The sequence below is a fragment of the Salvelinus fontinalis genome, chromosome 34 (assembly GCF_029448725.1).
Source record: "Salvelinus fontinalis isolate EN_2023a chromosome 34, ASM2944872v1, whole genome shotgun sequence".
NCBI lineage: Eukaryota > Metazoa > Chordata > Actinopteri > Salmoniformes > Salmonidae > Salvelinus > Salvelinus fontinalis.
The window spans coordinates 31,510,396-31,535,008 of record NC_074698.1 but is presented as its reverse complement, the minus strand read 5'-3'; the positions used below and the strand labels follow the sequence as shown (position 1 = coordinate 31,535,008).

General features: G+C 47.7%; 1 protein-coding gene across 1 annotated transcript in view; it reads left to right on the top strand.

The window, feature by feature from the left end:
- The window catches only part of LOC129833734 (trinucleotide repeat-containing gene 18 protein-like), a 299,469-nt gene that overhangs the window by 235,248 nt on the left and 39,608 nt on the right, over positions 1-24,613 (top strand). The window contains 1 exon segment of the mRNA XM_055898516.1: positions 1,302-1,496. Coding sequence (XP_055754491.1) covers positions 1,302-1,496 — 195 coding nt within the window.

The following is a 24,613-nucleotide window of genomic DNA, read 5'->3' as shown; positions in this document are numbered from 1 at the left end:
CCCACCTAGCTATCTGAATATACTAACTACTGTGGTTGTCCCACCTAGCTATCTGAATATACTAACTACTGTAATATGTGGTTGTCCCACCTAGCTATCTGAATATACTAACTACTGTGATATGTGGTTGTCCCACCTAGCTATCTGAATATACTAACTACTGTGATATGTGGTTGTCCCACCTAGCTATCTGAATATACTAACTACTGTGATATGTGGTTGTCTCACCTAGCTATCTGAATATACTAACTACTGTGATATGTGGTTGTCCCACCTAGCTATCTGAATATACTAACTACTGTAATATGTGGTTGTCCCACCTAGCTATCTGAATATACTAACTACTGTAATATGTGGTTGTCTCACCTAGCTATCTGAATATACTAACTACTGTAATATGTGGTTGTCCCACCTAGCTATCTGAATATACTAACTACTGTGATATGTGGCTGTCCCACCTAGCTATCTGAATATACTAACTACTGTGATATGTGGTTGTCCCACCTAGCTATCTGAAGATGAATATACTAACTACTGTAATATGTGGTTTTCCCACCTAGCTATCTGAATATACTAACTACTGTAATATGTGGTTGTCCCACCTAGCTATCTGAATATACTAACTACTGTGATATGTGGTTGTCCCACCTAGCTATCTGAATATACTAACTACTGTGATATGTGGTTGTCCCACCTAGCTATCTGAATATACTAACTACTGTGATATGTGGTTGTCTCACCTAGCTATCTGAATATACTAACTACTGTGATATGTGGTTGTCCCACCTAGCTATCTGAATATACTAACTACTGTGGTATGTGGTTGTCCCACCTAGCTATCTGAATATACTAACTACTGTGATATGTGGTTGTCCCACCTAGCTATCTGAATATACTAACTACTGTGATATGTGGTTGTCCCACCTAGCTATCTGAATATACTAACTACTGTAATATGTGGTTGTCCCACCTAGCTATCTGAATATACTAACTACTGTAATATGTGGTTGTCCCACCTAGCTATCTGAATATACTAACTACTGTGATATGTGGTTGTCCCACCTAGCTATCTGAATATACTAACTACTGTAATATGTGGTTGTCCCACCTAGCTATCTGAATATACTAACTACTGTAATATGTGGTTGTCCCACCTAGCTATCTGAATATACTAACTACTGTGATATGTGGTTGTCTCACCTAGCTATCTGAATATACTAACTACTGTGATATGTGGTTGTCCCACCTAGCTATCTGAATATACGACTAACACTTTAATGTGTCTGTGTTCTCTGCACCAGACTCGGACTCTGAAGAGGATGTCCCTCGGGGGGGCTGTCACCCCTCCTCGGGGTTGCGACCTCACACAGCCCCGCCCAGGAAGAGACCGTCCCCCTCCTCGTCCAATCAGGCGGCTCGGGAGAGGAAACAGAAGCACTTATCCCTCCTGCTGCAGGAGGCGGGGCTTAGCTCCTCCGACGACTCCTTCGATCAAGGTTACTGACCACACCCCCTGGTTACTGACCACACCCCCTGGTTACTGACCACACCCTCTGTGATCTTTTCAAAAGGGCACAACGTTGCTAAACGTTGAGGTAGAGATATTGTAGGGAATCACATCATCTCTGTTGAGATAGAGATGTTGTAGGGAATCACATCATCTCTGTTGAGATAGAGATGTTGTAGGGAATCACATCATCTCTGTTGAGGTAGAGATGTTGTAGGGAATCACATCATCTCTGTTGAGGTAGAGATGTTGTAGGGAATCACATCATCTCTGTTGAGGTAGAGATGTTGTAGGGAATCACATCATCTCTGTTGAGGTAGAGATGTTGTAGGGAATCACATCATCTCTGTTGAGGTAGAGATGTTGTAGGGAATCACATCATCTCTGTTGAGGTAGAGATGTTATAGGGAATCACGTCATATCTGTTGAGGTAGAGATGTTGTAGGGAATCACATCATCTCTGTTGAGGTAGAGATGTTGTAGGGAATCACGTCATCTCTGTTGAGGTAGAGATGTTGTAGGGAATCACGTCATCTCTGTTGAGGTAGAGATGTTGTAGGGAATCACATCATCTCTGTTGAGATAGAGATGTTGTAGGGAATCACGTCATCTCTGTTGAGGTAGAGATGTTGTAGGGAATCACGTCATCTCTGTTGAGGTAGAGATGTTGTAGGGAATCACATCATCTCTGTTGAGATAGAGATGTTGTAGGGAATCACATCATCTCTAATAAACGTTGAGAGATGTTTTGTTGTAGGGAATCACGTAATCTCTTTTACTAAACGTTAAGATAGAGATGTTTTACTGTAGGAAATCCTGTCATCTCAAAACTGTAAAATCTACCTCATTCTGAGTGTTTCACCTCACTGACCTCACTTCCTGCTTACTGACCACACACACAGAGAGAGAGAGAGGGCTCTTACAGCTGTGACATCACTCCCTGGCTCTTTAGAGTCCCGTTCCTCTCCCTGCCGCTGCTGCTTCCTGGTTTAGACTTGATTTTGTTACGGTTGTCACGGTTGCGGTTGTCACGGATGCGGTTGTCACGGTTTTGCCTGGCTTGCTCAGACTGCTGTGGCCTTTTTTTTTTTTTTTTTGTACATTTGATACATGTGTTGATGTGTGTTTTTCAACAACAAACAAACAAAAAGTTGTGTTTTTTTGATACTGAAGTTTTTTTAATTAAAAGTGTTGGTTTTTTAAAAATTGATTTGGTAAAGAAAGCCAATTCACCTGTGACCCTTGTCTCTCGCTTCGTCTGTCTCTCTCTGTCTGCCTTTTGTCTTGTCTGTTGGCTGCACACACTACTTGCTCAGTTGGACCAATATCCCTGCTAAACCCAGCCCCACAGCACAAGGGCACTAGGTTCCCTACACTGTAGTGTTTCAGGGCTCAATGGGGGGGTTTTAGTTGTGGGCTACTCTGCATCACACAGGACACTAGGTTCCCTACACTGTAGTGTTTCAGGGCTCAATGGAGGGGGTTTTAGTTGTGGACTACTCTGCATCACACAGGGACACTAGGTTCCCTACACTGTAGTGTTTCAGGGCTCAATGGGGAGGGTTTTAGTTGTGGACTACTCTGCATCACACAGGACACTAGGTTCCCTACACTGTAGTGTTTCAGGGCTCAATGGGGGGGGGGGTTTAGTTGTGGACTACTCTGCATCACACAGGACACTAGGTTCCCTACACTGTAGTGTTTCAGGGCTCAATGGGGGGGGGGTTTAGTTGTGGACTACTCTGCATCACACAGGACACTAGGTTCCCTACACTGTAGTGTTTCAGGGCTCAATGGAGGGGGTTTTAGTTGTGGACTACTCTGCATCACACAGGGGCACTAGGTTCCCTACACTGTAGTGTTTCAGGGCTCAATGGGGAGGGTTTTAGTTGTGGACTACTCTGCATCACACAGGACACTAGGTTCCCTACACTGTAGTGTTTCAGGGCTCAATGGAGGGGGTTTTAGTTGTGGACTACTCTGCATCACACAGGACACTAGGTTCCCTACACTGTAGTGTTTCAGGGCTCAATGGAGGGGGTTTTAGTTGTGGACTACTCTGCATCACACAGGACACTAGGTTCCCTACACTGTAGTGTTTCAGGGCTCAATGGGGAGGGTTTTAGTTGTGGACTACTCTGCATCACACAGGACACTAGGTTCCCTACACTGTAGTGTTTCAGGGCTCAATGGGGAGGGTTTTAGTTGTGGACTACTCTGCGTCACACAGGGCACTAGGTTCCCTACACTGTAGTGTTTCAGGGCTCAATGGGGGGGTTTAGTTGTGGGCTACTCTGCATCACACAGGGAGTACAGTGGATTAAACACACACACCTCTTTTTCAATGAAGACGGTTAAAATGTGATTGTGAGGGCTATGGTAAGGGTTGAGGTTTGGGACACGGATAGTGATGGAGGAAAGCTACCTGTTGGTTTCAGAGGGATTTTTTTAGATTCCTAACGCTCACACACACACACCGTTCAAACTATCTGATTGGCTCGTTGGGATATTTGAAAGAATAAGGGCTCCTCTTCCCGTCTACTAAACCTCCAGATAACTCCGCCCCTTCCTGTCGTTCGGCTGTCACCTGCTCATCTTTCACCCCCTCACTCATGACCCCTCTCCTACCCATGATGCTTTACATGTCTCTCAGCCTGTGCTGTTTGTTCTGCTACTGCTGACGCACACTGAAGCCTGCCAGGACTAGCGCCACCTTTAGCCATTCTACCTCGCTAAGGTACGGCTAGCTATAGCTAGTCTATCCTACAGCTAGCTAATGCTACGGCTAGCTATAGCTAGTCTATGCTATGGCTAGCTATAGCTAGTCTATGCTACAGCTAGCTGATGCTATAGCTAGTCTATGCTATGGCTAGCTATAGCTAGTCTATGCTACAGCTAGCCGATGCTATAGCTAGTCTATGCTAAAGCTTGTTGATGCTATAGCTAGTCGATGCTACAGCTTGTTGATGCTACAGCTAGCTATAGCCAGTCTACTAAAACTTAAATTAAGCTGTCTCAAATAGTCGCCTGTTCCTTTTAACAGCCGGGCAACGGCACGCATTTCAGCAAATTAAACGCCCGTTTCAAATAAATGCGGAGTCTAAATTAATTGTTTACGAGGTTTGTTTGATTTGTTAAATGAAATAATTCTATAATGATTCGAAAAAATTATAGCAATCATCCGTTCTTATCGCCAGTAAGAAACGGCTTGCCGTTGGCTGCTAACCGCTAGCCGTTGGCTGCTAACCGCTAGCCGTTGGCTGCTAACCGCTTGCCGTTGGCTGCTAACCGCTAGCCGTTGGCTGCTAACCGCTTGCTAACTTGAAGCACAAAAACAGTCAACAACTTTGGGGGATACAGACCCTTAGCGAAGTTGGCCGATCATCCTCTAGTGGTGAAAATATGAACTGCAGAAAATGCACAGTCAGAGGAGAATAATTATTCTGTCAGGGAATATGAGGAAAATAGAGGCATACTAAGACGAAAACGTGACGCAGTGTTTAAATGATAACACATTAGTGAAGGAAATGTATTCAAATGAATACAGGAAATGAGGAAATGTATTCAAATGAATACAGGAAATTAGGAAATGTATTCAAATGAATACAGGAAATTAGGAAATGTATTCAAATGAATACAGGAAATTAGGAAATGTATTCAAATGAATACAGGAAATGAAGAAATGTATTCAAAGGAATACAGGAAATGAAGAAATGTATTCAAAGGAATACAGGAAATGAAGAAATGTATTCAAAGGAATACAGGAAATGAAGAAATGTATTCAAAGGAATACAGGAAATGAAGAAATGTATTCAAAGGAATACAGGAAATGAAGAAATGTATTCAAAGGAATACAGGAAATGAAGAAATGTATTCAAAGGAATACAGGAAATGAAGAGAAGAAATGTATTTAAATGAATACAGGAAATGAAGAGAAGAAATGTATTTAAATTAATACAGGAAATTAAGAAATGTATTAAAATACTGGAAGTGAATGCTGGAATTAAACAATTTAACTATGCAAATAAGCAAAAGCTGTGTTCAATAAGGAAATGGACGACTGGCTAAAATAGAAGCCTGTCTCTCATAATCACCTGTTGTGTTCAGGGATTTCAGCAAATAATCTCCCCGCTATTAAATCTGCAATATTTAACTTTTTGGGCGACCCGACCAAATTATAGATCTGTCATTCTCATTGAATGGGGTGGATATTTTCTATGTGTGCTATTTCTATGTGTCTTTTTTACTTTTGGTTTTGTACACCATCTTCAATGAACAGCGATTAATTTATTGATTTCACAGCGGTTGAGACAATGATTCTCTACACTGCTTGTTTTCGTCACATAAACTGAAATTAGGCGAACTCGTCAAATTTTAATAACCGGTAAATGGCGGACCGATTTCTGCATTTTGCATATTTAAAAAAAAAAAGTTTTACGGGAATGCTACAGCTAGCCGATGCTACATGGCTAAGCTACGCAATAGCTAGCCGACGCTACGACTAAGCTACATGGCTAAGCTACGCTATAGCTAGCCGATGCTAGGCTACTCCATGCGCTACCATGCCTGAGGCCACACGCCTGTCACCTGTTGTGTAAGTAAGATGTCCCTCCTCTCTCTGTGTCTCAGTGATGATGCTAATGCTAACAAACTACTAGTCGCCTGGCGGGACCTGGGGTTGAATATTCAGTCTCATGGACAATATTAATGTCAATATGAACATTTGCTTCGCAAATAGAACCTTTTGTGTTTCCTGAGCTGTAGACATGCATCCTTCCTTCCTTCCTTCCTTTCCTTCCTAGTAATGAATGAGCTGACCAATCTGGTTAGACTTGGATTGACACTCGCGTGCCACAAAATCTGCTTTATGCAAAGAAGATGGCAAAGATGAGCCCTCTATCCAACTCTGTTACAAAGCGAGTCAGATAAAAGTGATGACTCTCGATGGGAAGAGTCAGATCAGTGATGACACTCGAAGGGAGGAGTCAGATAAAAGTGATGACTCTCGAAGGGAGGAGTCAGATAAAAGTGATGACTCTCGAAGGGAGGAGTCAGATAAAAGTGATGACTCTCGAAGGGAGGAGTCAGATAAAAGTGATGACTCTCGATGGGAGGAGTCAGATCAGTGATGACTCTCGATGGGAGGAGTCAGATAAAAGTGATGACTCTCGATGGGAGGAGTCAGATAAAAGTGATGACTCTCTGGTAGGGAGGAGTCAGATAAAAGTGATGACTCTCGAAGGGAGGAGTCAGATCAGTGATGACACTCGAAGGGAGGAGTCAGATAAAAGTGATGACTCTCGATGGGAGGAGTCAGATCAGTGATGACTCTCTAGTAGGGAGGAGTCAGATCAGTGATGACTCTCGAAGGGAGGAGTCAGATCAGTGATGACTCTCTAGTGGGGAGGAGTCAGATCAGTGATGACTCTCTGGTAGGGAGGAGTCAGATCAGTGATGACCCTCTGGTAGGGAGGAGTCAGATCAGTGATGACCCTCTGGTAGGGAGGAGTCAGATCAGTGATGACTCTCTAGTGGGGAGGAGTCAGATCAGTGATGACTCTCTAGTGGGGAGGAGTCAGATCAGTGATGACTCTCTAGTGGGGAGGAGTCAGATCAGTGATGACTCTCTAGTAGGGAGGAGTCAGATCAGTGATGACTCTCGAAGGGAGGAGTCAGATCAGTGATGACTCTCTGGTAGGGAGGAGTCAGATCAGTGATGACCCTCTGGTAGGGAGGAGTCAGATCAGTGATGACCCTCTAGTAGGGAGGAGTCAGATCAGTGATGACCCTCTAGTAGGGAGGAGTCAGATCAGTGATGACCCTCTAGTAGGGAGGAGTCAGATCAGTGATGACCCTCTAGTAGGGAGGAGTCAGATCAGTGATGACCCTCTGGTAGGGAGGAGTCAGATCAGTGATGACTCTCTAGTAGGGAGGAGTCAGATCAGTGATGACACCTCTGATATCAAAATCATTCACAACAGAAATTAAGAACTATATGGGACACTGGATTGAAGGGAGTTGTAGTCTTCATTTAAGCAAATATTCAAACCTAGTTCAGTTCAGAAAAGTGGTAATGAACTACAATCCCATAATCCATTGCGGCAGTTTTTTTCCTCAACTTGTCGCCTGCCTTCCCGCCTTTCGGACAACAACTCCCCGTTTATTAAGGCCCGGGGACATGAGCATGTCGTCATTATATACAGATCTCTGGATGGATAGGCTTTTACACCTGATACGTTAGTCTGATTGTCTGTCTGTCTGTTTCTCTTCTTGTCTGTCTGTCTGTTTCTCTTCCTGTCTATCTGTCTGTCTGTCTATCTACCTGTCTGTCTGTCTATCTACCTGTCTGTTTCTCTTCCTGTCTATCTGCCAGCCAGCCTGTCTATCTGTCTGTTTCTTTTCATGTCTATCTGTCTGTCTATCTGTCTGTTGCTCTTCCTGTCTATCTACCTGTCTGTCTGTCTGTTTCTCTTCCTGTCTATCTACCTGTCTACCTACCTGTCTGTCTATCTACCTGTCTTGTCTGTCTGTTTCTCTTCCTGTCTATCTACCTGTCTATCTACCTGTCTGTCTGTCTATCTACCTGTCTGTCTATCTACCTGTCTGTCTATCTACCTGTCTTATCTGTCTGTTTCTCTTCCTGTCTATCTCTCTGTCTGTTTCTCTTCCTGTCTATCTACCTGTCTGTCTGTCTGTCTGTTTCTCTTCCTGTCTATCTTCCTGTCTGTCTGTCTGTTTCTCTTCCTGTCTGTCTAACCCTGACTTCTCTCTAACCAATCAGAGCTCATCCTGCCTGCAGCCATGGTTCTAACTTCTAACCACAGGGCTGAGTCTCAATCCATATTCAGATGGCCCCCTATTCCCTATGTAGTGCACTACTTTAGACCAGGGTTAATAGGGGTAGTGCACTACTTTAGACCAGGGTTAAAAGGGGTAGTGCACTACTTTAGACCAGGGTTAATAGGGGTAGTGCACTACTTCAGACCAGGGCCCATAGGGGTAGTGCACTACTTTAGACCAGGGCCCATAGGGGTAGTGCACCTCTTTAGACCAGGCCCCATAGGGGTAGTACACTACTTTAGACCAGGACTCATAGGGGTAGTGCACTACTTTAGACCAGGGCCCATAGGGGTAGTACACTACTTTAGACCAGGGCTCATAGGGGTAGTGCACTACTTTAGACCAGGGCCCATAGGGGTAGTACACTACTTTAGACCAGGGCTCATAGGGGTAGTGCACTACTTTAGACCAGGGCTCATAGGGGTAGTGCACTACTTTAGACCAGGGCCCATAGGGGTAGTGTACTACTTTAGACCAGGGCCCATAGGGGTAGTGTACTACTTTAGACCAGGGCCCATAGGGGTAGTGCACTACTTCAGACCAGGGCCCATAGGGGTAATGCACTACTTTAGACCAGGGCCCATAGGGGTAGTACACTACTTTAGACCAGGGCCCATAGGGGTAGTGTACTACTTTAGACCAGGGTCCATAGGGGTAGTGCACTACTTTAGACCAGGGCCCATAGGGGTAGTGCACTACTTTAGACCAGGATTCATAGGGGTAGTGTACTACTTTAGACCAGGGCCCATAGGGGTAGTGCACTACTTTAGACCAGGGCCCATAGGGGTAGTGTACTACTTTAGACCAGGGCCCATAGGGGTAGTGCACTACTTTAGACCAGGGTCCATAGGGTAGTGCACTACTTTAGACCAGGGTCCATAGGGGTAGTGTACTACTTTAGACCAGGACCCATAGGGTAGTGCACTACTTTAGACCAGGGTCCATAGGGTAGTGCACTACTTTAGACCAGGGTCCATAGGGTAGTGCACTACTTTAGACCAGGGCCCATAGGGTAGTGTACTACTTTAGACCAGGGCCCATAGGGGTAGTGCACTACTTTAGACCAGGATTCATAGGGGTAGTGTACTACTTTAGACCAGGGCCCATAGGGGTAGTGCACTACTTTAGACCAGGGCCCATAGGGGTAGTGTACTACTTTAGACCAGGGCCCATAGGGGTAGTGCACTACTTTAGACCAGGGTCCATAGGGTAGTGCACTACTTTAGACCAGGGTCCATAGGGGTAGTGCACTACTTTAGACCAGGGTCCATAGGGTAGTGCACTACTTTAGACCAGGGTCCATAGGGTAGTGCACTACTTTAGACCAGGGTCCATAGGGTAGTGCACTACTGTAGACCAGGGCCCATAGGGTAGTGTACTACTTTAGACCAGGGTCCATAGGGTAGTGCACTACTTTAGACCAGGGTCCATAGGGTAGTGTACTACTTTAGACCAGGGCCCATAGGGGTAGTGCACTACTTTAGACCAGGGCCCATAGGGTAGTGCACTACTTTAGACCAGGGTCCATAGGGTAGTGCACTACTTTAGACCAGGGTCCATAGGGTAGTGCACTACTTTAGACCAGGGCTCATAGGGGTAGTGTACTACTTTAGACCAGGGTTAATAGGGGTAGTGCACTACTTTAGACCAGGGCTCATAGGGGTAGTGCACTACTTTAGACCAGGGCCCATAGGGGTAGTGCACTACTTTAGACCAGGGCCCATAGGGGTAATGCACTACTTTAGACCAGGGCCCATAGGGGTAGTACACTACTTTAGACCAGGGCTCATAGGGGTAGTGCACTACTTTAGACCAGGGCCCATAGGGGTAGTGCACTACTTTAGACCAGGGCTCATAGGGGTAGTGCACTACTTTAGACCAGGGCTCATAGGGGTAGTGCACTACTTTAGACCAGGGCCCATGGGGGTAGTACACTACTTTAGACCAGGGCTCATAGGGGTAGTGCACTACTTTAGACCAGGGCTCATAGGGGTAGTGCACTACTTTAGACCAGGGCTCATAGGGGTAGTGCACTACTTTAGACCAGGGCCCATAGGGGTAGTGCACTACTTTAGACCAGGGCCCATAGGGGTAGTGCACTACTTTAGACCAGGGCCCATAGGGGTAGTGCACTACTTTAGACCAGGGCCCATAGGGGTAGTACACTACTTTAGACCAGGGCTCATAGGGGTAGTGCACTACTTTAGACCAGGGCCCATAGGGGTAGTGCACTACTTTAGACCAGGGCCCATAGGGGTAGTGCACTACTTTAGACCAGGGCTCATAGGGGTAGTGCACTACTTTAGACCAGGGCCCATAGGGGTAGTGCACTACTTTAGACCAGGGCTCATAGGGGTAGTGCACTACTTTAGACCAGGGCTCATAGGGGTAGTGCACTACTTTAGACCAGGGCCCATGGGGGTAGTACACTACTTTAGACCAGGGCTCATAGGGGTAGTGCACTACTTTAGACCAGGGCTCATAGGGGTAGTGCACTACTTTAGACCAGGGCTCATAGGGGTAGTGCACTACTTTAGACCAGGGCCCATAGGGGTAGTGCACTACTTTAGACCAGGGCCCATAGGGGTAGTACACTACTTTAGACCAGGGCTCATAGGGGTAGTGCACTACTTTAGACCAGGGCCCATAGGGGTAGTGCACTACTTTAGACCAGGGCCCATAGGGGTAGTGCACTACTTTAGACCAGGGCTCATAGGGGTAGTGCACTACTTTAGACCAGGGCCCATAGGGGTAGTGCACTACTTTAGACCAGGGCTCATAGGGGTAGTGCACTACTTTAGACCAGGGCTCATAGGGGTAGTGCACTACTTTAGACCAGGGCCCATGGGGGTAGTACACTACTTTAGACCAGGGCTCATAGGGGTAGTGCACTACTTTAGACCAGGGCTCATAGGGGTAGTGCACTACTTTAGACCAGGGCTCATAGGGGTAGTGCACTACTTTAGACCAGGGCCCATAGGGGTAGTGCACTACTTTAGACCAGGGCCCATAGGGGTAGTGCACTACTTTAGACCAGGGCCCATAGGGGTAGTGCACTACTTTAGACCAGGGCCCATAGGGGTAGTACACTACTTTAGACCAGGGCTCATAGGGGTAGTGCACTACTTTAGACCAGGGCCCATAGGGGTAGTGCACTACTTTAGACCAGGGCCCATAGGGGTAGTGCACTACTTTAGACCAGGGCTCATAGGGGTAGTGCACTACTTTAGACCAGGGCTCATAGGGGTAGTGCACTACTTTAGACCAGGGCTCATAGGGGTAGTGCACTACTTTAGACCAGAGCCCATAGGGGTAGTGCACTACTTTAGACCAGGGCTCATAGGGGTAGTGTATAGGGAACAGGGGTAGTGTATAGGGAACAGGGGTAGTGTATAGGGAACAGGGGTAGTGTATAGGGAACAGGGGTAGTGTATAGGGAACAGGGTAGTGTATAGGGAACAGGGTAGTGTATAGGGAACAGGGGTAGTGTATAGGGAACAGGGGTAGTGTATAGGGAAGAGGGTAGTGTATAGGGAACAGGGTAGTGTATAGGGAACAGGGTAGTGTATAGGGGTAGTGTATAGGGAACAGGGTAGTGTATAGGGGTAGTGTATAGGGAACAGGGTAGTGTATAGGGAACAGGGTAGTGTATAGGGGTAGTGTATAGGGAACAGGGTAGTGTATAGGGAACAGGGTAGTGTATAGGGAACAGGGGTAGTGTATAGGGAACAGGGTAGTGTATAGGGAACAGGGTAGTGTATAGGGAACAGGGTAGTGTATAGGGAACAGGGTAGTGTATAGGGGTAGTGTATAGGGAATAGGGTAGTGTATAGGGAACAGGGTAGTGTATAGCGAACAGGGTAGTGTATAGGGGTAGTGTATAGGGAACAGGGTAGTGTATAGGGAACAGGGTAGTGTATAGGGAACAGGGTAGTGTATAGGGAACAGGGTAGTGTATAGGGAACAGGGTAGTGTATAGGGGTAGTGTATAGGGAACAGGGTAGTGTTTAGGGAACAGGGTAGTGTATAGGGAACAGGGTAGTGTATAGGGAACAGGGGTAGTGTATAGGGAACAGGGTAGTGTATAGGGGTAGTGTATAGGGAACAGGGTAGTGTATAGGGAACAGGGGTAGTGTATAGGGGTAGTGTATAGGGAACAGGGTAGTGTATAGGGAACAGGGGTAGTGTATAGGGAACAGGGGTAGTGTATAGGGAACAGGGTAGTGTATAGGGAACAGGGTAGTGTATAGGGGTAGTGTATAGGGAACAGGGTAGTGTATAGGGAACAGGGGTAGTGTATAGGGAACAGGGTAGTGTATAGGGAACAGGGTAGTGTATAGGGTAGTGTATAGGGAACAGGGTAGTGTATAGGGAACAGGGTAGTGTATAGGGGTAGTGTATAGGGGTAGTGTATAGGGGTAGTGTATAGAGGTAGTGTATAGGGGTATTGTATAGGGGTAGTGTATAGGGAACAGGGGTAGTGTATAGGGAACAGGGTAGTGTATAGGGAACAGGGTAGTGTATAGGGAACAGGGTAGTGTATAGGGAACAGGGTAGTGTATAGGGAACAGGGGTAGTGTATAGGGGTAGTGTATAGGGAACAGGGTAGTGTATAGGGAACAGGGGTAGTGTATAGGGAACTGGGTAGTGTATAGGGGTAGGGTATAGGGAATAGGGTAGTGTATAGGGAACAGGGGTAGTGTATAGGGGTAGTGTATAGGGAACAGGGTAGTGTATAGGGAACAGGGTAGGGTATAGGGAACAGGGCAGTGTATAGGGAACAGGGCAGTGTATAGGGAACAGGGTAGTGTATAGGGAACAGGGGTAGTGTATAGGGAACAGGGGTAGTGTATAGGGAACAGGGGTAGTGTATAGGGAACAGGGGTAGTGTATAGGGAACAGGGTAGTGTATAGGGAACAGGGTAGTGTATAGGGAACAGGGTAGTGTATAGGGAACAGGGTAGTGTATAGGGAACAGGGTAGTGTATAGGGAACAGGGTAGTGTATAGGGAACAGGGTAGTGTATAGGGGTAGTGAATAGGGAACAGGGTAGTGTATAGGGAACAGGGTAGTGTATAGGGAACAGGGGTAGTGTATAGGGGTAGTGTATAGGGAACAGGGGTAGTGTATAGGGAACAGGGTAGTGTAGAGGGAACAGGGTAGTGTATAGGGAACAGGGGTAGTGTATAGGGAACAGGGGTAGTGTATAGGGAACAGGGGTAGTGTATAGGGAACAGGGTAGTGTATAGGGGTAGTGAATAGGGAACAGGGTAGTGTATAGGGAACAGGGTAGTGTATAGGGGTAGTGAATAGGGAACAGGGTAGTGTATAGGGGTAGTGTATAGGGAACAGGGTAGTGTATAGGGAACAGGGTAGTGAATAGGGAACAGGGTAGTGAATAGGGAACAGGGTAGTGTATAGGGAACAGGGTAGTGAATAGGGAACAGGGTAGTGTATAGGGAACAGGGTAGTGTATAGGGAATAGGGTAGTGTATAGGGAACAGGGTAGTGAATAGGGAACAGGGTAGTGAATAGGGAACAGGGTAGTGAATAGGGAACAGGGTAGTGTATAGGGAACAGGGGTAGTGTATAGGGAACAGGGGTAGTGTATAGGGAACAGGGTAGTGAATAGGGAACAGGGTAGTGAATAGGGAACAGGGTAGTGTATAGGGAACAGGGTAGTGTATAGGGAACAGGGTAGTGTATAGGGAACAGGGTAGTGTATAGGGAGCAGGGGTAGTGTATAGGGAACAGGGTAGTGAATAGGGAACAGGGTAGTGTATAGGGAACAGGGTAGTGTATAGGGAACAGGGTAGTGTATAGGGAACAGGGTAGTGTATAGGGAACAGGGGTAGTGTATAGGGAACAGGGTAGTGTATAGGGGTAGTGAATAGGGAACAGGGTATTGTATAGGGGTAGTGAATAGGGAACAGGGTAGTGTATAGGGAGCAGGGTAGTGTATAGGGAACAGGGGTAGTGTATAGGGAACAGGGTAGTGTATAGGGAACAGGGTAGTGTATAGGGAACAGGGTAGTGTATAGGGAACAGGGTAGTGTAAAGGGAACAGGGTAGTGTATAGGGAGCAGGGGTAGTGTATAGGGAACAGGGTAGTGTATAGGGAACAGGGTAGTGTATAGGGAGCAGGGGTAGTGTATAGGGAACAGGGTAGTGTATAGGGAACAGGGTAGTGTATAGGGAACAGGGGTAGTGTATAGGGAACAGGGGTAGTGTATAGGGAACAGGGGTAGTGTATAGGGAACAGGGTAGTGTATAGGGAACAGGGTAGTGTATAGGGAACAGGGTAGTGTATAGGGAACAGGGTAGTGTATAGGGAACAGGGTAGTGTATAGGGAACAGGGTAGTGTATAGGGAACAGGGTAGTGTATAGGGAACAGGGAACAGGGTAGTGTATAGGGAACAGGGTAGTGTATAGGGAACAGGGTAGTGTATAGGGAACAGGGTAGTGTATAGGGAACAGGGGTAGTGTATAGGGAACAGGGTAGTGTATAGGGAACAGGGGTAGTGTATAGGGGTAGTGTATAGGGAACAGAGTAGTGTATAGGGAACAGGGTAGTGTATAGGGAACAGGGTAGTGAATAGGGAACAGGGGTAGTGTATAGGGGTAGTGTATAGGGAACAGGGTAGTGTATAGGGAACAGGGTAGTGTATAGGGAACAGGGTAGTGTATAGGGAACAGGGTAGTGTATAGGGAACAGGGTAGTGTATAGGGAACAGGGTAGTGTATAGGGAACAGGGTAGTGTAAAGGGAACAGGGTAGTGTATAGGGAACAGGGTAGTGTATAGGGAACAGGGTAGTGTATATGGGTAGTGAATAGGGAACAGGGTAGTGTATAGGGAACAGGGTAGTGTATAGGGTTAGTGTATAGGGAACAGGGTAGTGTATAGGGGTAGTGAATAGGGAACAGGGGTAGTGTATAGGGAACAGGGGTAGTGTATAGGGAACAGGGGTAGTGTATAGGGAACAGGGTAGTGTATAGGGAACAGGGTAGTGTATAGGGGTAGTGTATAGGGAACAGGGTAGTGAATAGGGAACAGGGTAGTGTATAGGGAACAGGGTAGTGAATAGGGAACAGGGTAATGTATAGGGAACAGGGTAGTGTATAGGGGTAGTGAATAGGGAACAGGGTCGTGTATAGGGGTAGTGTATAGGGAACAGGGTAGTGTATAGGGGTAGTGAATAGGGAACAGGGGTAGTGTATAGGGAACAGGGTAGTGTATAGGGGTAGTGTATAGGGAACAGGGTAGTGAATAGGGAACAGGGTAGTGTATAGGGAACAAGGTAGTGTATAGTGGTAGTGTATAGGGAACAGGGTAGTGTATAGGGAACAGGGTAGTGTATAGGGAACAGGGGTAGTGTATAGGGGTAGTGTATAGGGACCAGGGTAGTGTATAGGGAACAGGGTAGTGTATAGGGGTAGTGTATAGGGGTAGTGTATAGGGAACAGGGTAGTGTATAGGGAACAGGGCAGTGTATAGGGGTAGTGTATAGGGACCAGGGTAGTGTATAGGGAGCAGGGTAGTGTATAGGGAACAGGGTAGTGTATAGGGAACAGGGTAGTGTATAGGGAACAGGGGTAGTGTATAGGGAACAGGGTAGTGTATAGGGACCAGGGTAGTGTATAGGGAACAGGGTAGTGTATAGGGAACAGGGTAGTGTATAGGGAACAGGGTAGTGAATAGGGAACAGGGGTAGTGTATAGGGAATAGGGGTAGTGTATAGGGAACAGGGTAGTGTATAGGGAACAGGGGTAGTGTATAGGGGTAGTGTATAGGGAACAGGGTAGTGAATAGGGAACAGGGTAGTGTATAGGGAACAGGGTAGTGTATAGGGAACAGGGTAGTGTATAGGGAACAGGGTAGTGTAAAGGGAACAGGGTAGTGTATAGGGAACAGGGTAGTGTATAGGGGTAGTGTATAGGGAACAGGGTAGTGTATAGGGAACAGGGGTAGTGTATAGGGGTAGTGAATAGGGAACAGGGTAGTGTATAGGGAACAGGGTAGTGTATAGGGAACAGGGTAGTGTATAGGGAACAGGGTAGTGTATAGGGGTAGTGTATAGGGAACAGGGTATTGTATAGGGGTAGTGTATAGGGAACAGGGTAGTGTATAGGGAACAGGGGTAGTGTATAGGGAACAGGGTAGTGTTTAGGGAACAGGGTAGTGTATAGGGAACAGGGTAGTGTATAGGGAACAGGGTAGTGTATAGGGAACAGGGTAGTGTATAGGGAACAGGGGTAGTGTATAGGGAACAGGGTAGTGTATAGGGAACAGGGTAGTGTATAGGGAACAGGGGTAGTGTATAGGGAACAGGGGTAGTGTATAGGGAACAGGGTAGTGTATAGGGAACAGGGTAGTGTATAGGGAACAGGGTAGTGTATAGGGAACAGGGTAGTGTATAGGGAACAGGGTAGTGTATAGGGAACAGGGCAGTGTATAGGGAACAGGGTAGTGTATAGGGAACAGGGTAGTGTATAGGGAACAGGGTAGTGTATAGGGGTAGTGATTAGGGAACAGGGTAGTGTATAGGGAACAGGGGTAGTGTATAGGGAACAGGGTAGTGTATAGGGAACAGGGTAGTGTATAGGGGTAGTGTATAGGGAACAGGGTAGTGTATAGGGAACAGGGGTAGTATATAGGGAACAGGGGTAGTGTATAGGGGTAGTGTAAAGGGAACAGGGTAGTGTATAGGGACCAGGGTAGTGTATAGGGAGCAGGGTAGTGTATAGGGAACAGGGTAGTGTATAGGGAACAGGGTAGTGTATAGGGAACAGGGGTAGTGTATAGGGAACAGGGGTAGTGTATAGGGAACAGGGGTAGTGTATAGGGAACAGGGTAGTGTATAGGGAACAGGGTAGTGTATAGGGAACAGGGTAGTGTATAGGGAACAGGGGTAGTGTATAGGGAACAGGGTAGTGTATAGGGGTAGTGTATAGGGAACAGGGTAGTGTATAGGGAACAGGGTAGTGTATAGGGAACAGGGGTAGTGTATAGGGAACAGGGTAGTGTATAGGGAACAGGGTAGTGTATAGGGAACAGGGTAGTGTATAGGGAACAGGGTAGTGTATAGGGAACAGGGTAGTGTATAGGGAACAGGGGTAGTGTATAGGGAACAGGGTAGTGTATAGGGAACAGGGTAGTGTATAGGGAACAGGGGTAGTGTATAGGGAACAGGGTAGTGTATAGGGGTAGTGTATAGGGAACAGGGTAGTGTATAGGGAACAGGGTAGTGTATAGGGGTAGTGAATAGGGAACAGGGTAGTGAATAGGGAACAGGGTAGTGTATAGGGGTAGTGAATAGGGAACAGGGTAGTGTATAGGGGAAGTGAATAGGGAACAGGGTAGTGTATAGGGAACAGGGTAGTGTATAGGGAACAGGGTAGTGTATAGGGAACAGGGTAGTGTATAGGGAACAGGGGTAGTGTATAGGGGTAGTGTATAGGGAACAGGGTAGGGTATAGGGAACAGGGCAGTGTATAGGGAACACGGCAGTGTATAGGGAACAGGGTAGTGTATAGGGAACAGGGGTAGTGTATAGGGAACAGGGGTAGTGTATAGGGAACAGGGGTAGTGTATAGGGAACAGGGGTAGTGTATAGGGAACAGGGTAGTGTATAGGGAACAGGGTAGTGTATAGGGAACAGGGTAGTGTATAGGGAACAGGGTAGTGTATAGGGAACAGGGTAGTGTATAGGGAACAGGGTAGTGTATAGGGAACAGGGTAGTGTATAGGGGTAGTGAATAGGGAACAGGGTAGTGTATAGGGAACAGGGTAGTGTATAGGGAACAGGGGTAGTGTATAGGGGTAGTGTATAGGGAACAGGGGTAGTGTATAGGGAACAGGGTAGTGTAGAGGGAACAGGGTAGTGTATAGGGAACAGGGGTAGTGTATAGGGAACAGGGGTAGTGTATAGGGAACAGGGGTAGTGTATAGGGAACAGGGTAGTGTATAGGGGTAGTGAATAGGGAACAGGGTAGTGTATAGGGAACAGGGTAGTGTATAGGGGTAGTGAATAGGGAACAGGGTAGTGTATAGGGGTAGTGTATAGGGAACAGGGTAGTGTATAGGGAACAGGGTAGTGAATAGGGAACAGGGTAGTGAATAGGGAACAGGGTAGTGTATAGGGAACAGGGTAGTGTATAGGGAACAGGGTAGTGAATAGGGAACAGGGTAGTGTATAGGGAACAGGGTAGTGTATAGGGAATAGGGTAGTGTATAGGGAACAGGGTAGTGAATAGGGAACAGGGTAGTGTATAGGGAACAGGGGTAGTGTATAGGGAACAGGGGTAGTGTATAGGGAACAGGGTAGTGAATAGGGAACAGGGTAGTGAATAGGGAACAGGGTAGTGTATAGGGAACAGGGTAGTGTATAGGGAACAGGGTAGTGTATAGGGAGCAGGGGTAGTGTATAGGGAACAGGGTAGTGTATAGGGAACAGGGTAGTGTATAGGGAACAGGGTAGTGTATAGGGAACAGGGTAGTGTATAGGGAACAGGGTAGTGTATAGGGAACAGGGTAGTGTATAGGGAACAGGGGTAGTGTATAGGGAACAGGGTAGTGTATAGGGGTAGTGAATAGGGAACAGGGTATTGTATAGGGGTAGTGAATAGGGAACAGGGTAGTGTATAGGGAGCAGGGTAGTGTATAGGGAACAGGGGTAGTGTATAGGGAACAGGGTAGTGTATAGGGAACAGGGTAGTGTATAGGGAACAGGGTAGTGTATAGGGAACAGGGTAGTGTATAGGGAACAGGGTAGTGTATAGGGAACAGGGTAGTGTATAGGGAACAGGGTAGTGTATAGGGAACAGGGTAGTGTATAGGGAACAGGGTAGTGTATAGGGAACAGGGTAGTGTATAGGGAACAGGGTAGTGTATAGGGAACAGGGGTAGTGTATAGGGAACAGGGGTAGTGTATAGGGAACAGGGGTAGTGTATAGGGAACAGGGGTAGTGTATAGGGAACAGGGTAGTGTATAGGGAACAGGGTAGTGTATAGGGAACAGGGTAGTGTATAGGGAACAGGGGTAGTGTATAGGGAACAGGGTAGTGTATAGGGAACAGGGTAGTGTATAGGGAACAGGGTAGTGTATAGGGAACAGGGTAGTGTATAGGGAACAGGGTAGTGTATAGGGAACAGGGTAGTGTATAGGGAACAGGGGTAGTGTATAGGGAACAGGGTAGTGTATAGGGAACAGGGGTAGTGTATAGGGGTAGTGTATAGGGAACAGGGTAGTGTATAGGGAACAGGGTAGTGAATAGGGAACAGGGGTAGTGTATAGGCGTAGTGTATAGGGAACAGGGTAGTGTATAGGGAACAGGGTAGTGTATAGGGAACAGGGTAGTGTATAGGGAACAGGGTAGTGTATAGGGAACAGGGTAGTGTAAAGGGAACAGGGTAGTGTATAGGGAACAGGGTAGTGTATAGGGAACAGGGTAGTGTATAGGGGTAGTGTATAGGGAACAGGGTAGTGAATAGGGAACAGGGTAGTGTATAGGGAACAGGGTAGTGAATAGGGAACAGGGTAATGTATAGGGAACAGGGTAGTGTATAGGGGTAGTGAATAGGGAACAGGGTAGTGTATAGGGGTAGTGTATAGGGAACAGGGTAGTGTATAGGGGTAGTGAATAGGGAACAGGGGTAGTGTATAGGGAACAGGGGTAGTGTATAGGGAACAGGGTAGTGTATAGGGAACAGGGTAGTGTATAGGGGTAGTGTATAGGGAACAGGGTAGTGAATAGGGAACAGGGTAGTGTATAGGGAACAAGGTAGTGTATAGTGGTAGTGTATAGGGAACAGGGTAGTGTATAGGGAACAGGGTAGTGTATAGGGAACAGGGGTAGTGTATAGGGACCAGGGTAGTGTATAGGGAACAGGGTAGTGTATAGGGAACAGGGTAGTGTATAGGGAACAGGGTAGTGTATAGGGGTAGTGAATAGGGAACAGGGGTAGTGTATAGGGAACAGGGGTAGTGTATAGGGAACAGGGTAGTGTATAGGGAACAGGGGTAGTGTATAGGGGTAGTGTATAGGGAACAGGGTAGTGTATAGGGAACAGGGTAGTGTATAGGGAACAGGGTAGTGTATAGGGAACAGGGTAGTGTAAAGGGAACAGGGTAGTGTATAGGGAACAGGGTAGTGTATAGGGGTAGTGTATAGGGAACAGGGTAGTGTATAGGGAACAGGGGTAGTGTATAGGGGTAGTGAATAGGGAACAGGGTAGTGTATAGGGAACAGGGTAGTGTATAGGGAACAGGGTAGTGTATAGGGAACAGGGTAGTGTATAGGGAACAGGGTAGTGTATAGGGAACAGGGTAGTGTATAGGGGTAGTGTATAGGGAACAGGGTATTGTATAGGGGTAGTGTATAGGGAACAGGGTAGTGTATAGGGAACAGGGGTAGTGTATAGGGAACAGGGTAGTGTTTAGGGAACAGGGTAGTGTATAGGGAACAGGGTAGTGTATAGGGAACAGGGTAGTGTATAGGGAACAGGGTAGTGTATAGGGAACAGGGGTAGTGTATAGGGAACAGGGTAGTGTATAGGGGTAGTGTATAGGGAACAGGGTAGTGTATAGGGAACAGGGTAGTGTATAGGGAACAGGGGTAGTGTATAGGGAACAGGGGTAGTGTATAGGGAACAGGGTAGTGTATAGGGAACAGGGTAGTGTATAGGGAACAGGGTAGTGTATAGGGAACAGGGCAGTGTATAGGGAACAGGGTAGTGTATAGGGAACAGGGTAGTGTATAGGGAACAGGGTAGTGTATAGGGGTAGTGATTAGGGAACAGGGTAGTGTATAGGGAACAGGGGTAGTGTATAGGGAACAGGGTAGTGTATAGGGAACAGGGTAGTGTATAGGGGTAGTGTATAGGGAACAGGGTAGTGTATAGGGAACAGGGGTAGTGTATAGGGAACAGGGGTAGTGTATAGGGGTAGTGTAAAGGGAACAGGGTAGTGTATAGGGACCAGGGTAGTGTATAGGGAGCAGGGTAGTGTATAGGGAACAGGGTAGTGTATAGGGAACAGGGTAGTGTATAGGGAACAGGGGTAGTGTATAGGGAACAGGGGTAGTGTATAGGGAACAGGGGTAGTGTATAGGGAACAGGGTAGTGTATAGGGAACAGGGTAGTGTATAGGGAACAGGGGTAGTGTATAGGGAACAGGGTAGTGTATAGGGGTAGTGTATAGGGAACAGGGTAGTGTATAGGGAACAGGGTAGTGTATAGGGAACAGGGGTAGTGTATAGGGAACAGGGTAGTGTATAGGGAACAGGGTAGTGTATAGGGAACAGGGTAGTGTATAGGGAACAGGGTAGTGTATAGGGAACAGGGGTAGTGTATAGGGAACAGGGTAGTGTATAGGGAACAGGGTAGTGTATAGGGAACAGGGGTAGTGTATAGGGAACAGGGTAGTGTATAGGGGTAGTGTATAGGGAACAGGGTAGTGTATAGGGAACAGGGTAGTGTATAGGGGTAGTGAATAGGGAACAGGGTAGTGTATAGGGGTAGTGAATAGGGAACAGGGTAGTGTATAGGGGTAGTGAATAGGGAACAGGGTAGTGTATAGGGGAAGTGAATAGGGAACAGGGTAGTGTATAGGGAACAGGGTAGTGTATAGGGAACAGGGTAGTGTATAGGGAACAGGGTAGTGTATAGGGAACAGGGTAGTGTATAGGGGTAGTGAATAGGGAACAGGGTAGTGTATAGGGAACAGGGTAGTGTATAGGGAACAGGGTAGTGTATAGGGAACAGGGTAGTGTAGAGGGAACAGGGTAGTGTATAGGGGTAGTGTATAGGGAACAGGGTAGTGTATAGGGAACAGGGCTTATAGGGGTAGTGAATAGGGAACAGGGTAGTGAATAGGGAACAGGGGTAGTGTATAGGGAACAGGGGTAGTGTATAGTGAACAGGGTAGTGAATAGGGAACAGGGTAGTGTATAGGGAACAGGGTAGTGTATAGGGAACAGGGTAGTGTATAGGGAACAGGGTAGTGTATAGGGAACAGGGTAGTGTATAGGGAATAGGGTAGTGTATAGGGAACAGGGTAGTGAATAGGGAACAGGGTAGTGAATAGGGAACAGGGTAGTGTATAGGGAACAGGGGTAGTGTATAGGGAACAGGGGTAGTGTATAGGGAACAGGGTAGTGAATAGGGAACAGGGTAGTGAATAGGGAACAGGGTAGTGTATAGGGAACAGGGTAGTGAATAGGGAACAGGGTAGTGTATAGGGAACAGGGAGGAAGGGAGCAACGCATCGGAATGAGACAGACCTGCCAGCACCCCTCTGATTGGCTCTGCTCTGTCTGTCTGTCTGTCTGCTAGACAGCTCTGTCTGTCTGTCTGCTAGACAGCTCTCTCTGTCTGTCTGTCTGTCTGTCTGCTAGACAGCTCTGTCTGTCTGTCTGCTAGACAGCTCTGTCTGTCTGTCTGTCTGTTCTGTCTGTTTGTCTGTCCGCTAGACAGCTCTGTTCTGTCTGTCTGTCTGCTAGACAGCTCTGTTCTGTCTGTCTGTCTGCTAGACAGCTCTGTTCTGTCTGTCTGTCTGTCTGCTAGACAGCTCTGTTCTGTCTGTCTGTCTGCTAGACAGCCCTGTTCTGTCTGTCTGTCTGCTAGACAGCTCTGTTCTGTCTGTCTGTCTGCTAGACAGCTCTGTTCTGTCTGTCTGTCTGCTAGACAGCTCTGTTCTGTCTGTCTGTCTGCTAGACAGCTCTGTTCTGTCTGTCTGTCTGCTAGACAGCTCTGTCTGTCTGTCTGCTAGACAGCTCTGTTCTGTCTGTCTGTGTGTCTGCTAGACAGCCCTGTCTGCCTGTCTGTCTGTCTGCTAGACAGCCCTGTCTGCCTGTCTGTCTGTCTGCTAGACAGCTCTGTTCTCTCTGTGTGTCTGTCTGCTAGACAGCTCTGTCTGTCTGTCTGCTAGACAGCTCTGTCTGTCTGTCTCTCTGTCTGTCTGCCAGACAGCCCTGTTCTGTCTGTCTGTCTGCTAGACAGCCCTGTTCTGTCTGTCTGTCTGTCTGCTAGACAGCTCTGTTCTGTCTGTCTGTCTGTCTGTCTGCTAGACAGCTCTGTTCTGTCTGTCTGTCTGCTAGACAGCCCTGTTCTGTCTGTCTGTCTGTCTGTCTGTCTGCTAGACAGCTCTGTTCTGTCTGTCTGTCTGTTTGTCTGTCCGCTAGACAGCCCTGTTCTGTCTGTCTGTCTGCTAGACAGCTCTGTTCTGTCTGTCTGTCTGCTAGACACCTCTGTTCTGTCTGTCTGTCTGCTAGACAGCCTTGTCTGTCTGTCTGTCTGCCTGTCTGTCTGCTGGACAGCCCTGTTCTGTCTGTCTGTCTGCTAGACAGCCTTGTCTGTCTGTCTGCCTGTCTGTCTGCTAGACAGCCCTGTTCTGTCTGTCTGTCTGCTAGACAGCTCTGTTCTGTCTGTCTGTCTGCTAGACAGCTCTGTTCTGTCTGTCTGTCTGCCTGTCTGTCTGTCTGCTAGACAGCCTTGTCTGTCTGTCTGTCTGTTCTGTCTGTCTGCTACCAGTATACTAACTACAGAGGTGTGTTGGTGAATTGGGTTCATCTCTCGCTGTCTCCCTCCCTCTCTCCCTCTGTCACCCTCCCTCCCTCACCCCTCTCTCTCCCTCACCCCTCTCGCCCTCCCTCTGTCACCCTCCCTCACCCCCTCTCTCTCTCCCTCTGTCACCCTCCCTCCCCCCCTCTCTCTCTCCTCCCCCCTCTCGCCCTCCCTCTGTCACCCTCCCTCACCCCCTCTCTCTCTCCCTCTGTCACCCTCCCTCCCCCCTCTCCCTCCCTCTGTCACCCTCCCTACCCCCTCTCTCTCCCCCCCTCTCTCACCCTCCCTACCCCCTCTCTCTCCCCCCCTCTCTCCCTCACCCCCTCTCTCCCTCACCCCCTCTCTCTCCCCCCCTCTCTCCCTCACCCCCTCCCCCCTCACCCCCTCCCCCCTCTTTCTCCCCCTCTCTCTCCCTCACCCCTCTCTCTCTCCCTCCCCTCTCCCCCCTCTCTCCCTCACCCCCCCTCCCTCCCTCCCTCACCCCTCTCTCTCCCTCACCCCCCCTCCCTCCCTCTCTCCCTCACCCCCCTCCCTCCCTCACCCCTCTCTCTCCCTCACCCCTCTCTCTCCCTCACCCCTCTCTCTCCCTCAACCCCTCTCTCCCTCACCCCCCTCTCTCCCTCAACCCCTCTCTCCCTCAACCCCTCTCTCCCTCACCCCCCTCTCTCCCTCAACCCCTCTCTCCCTCACCCCCCTCTCTCC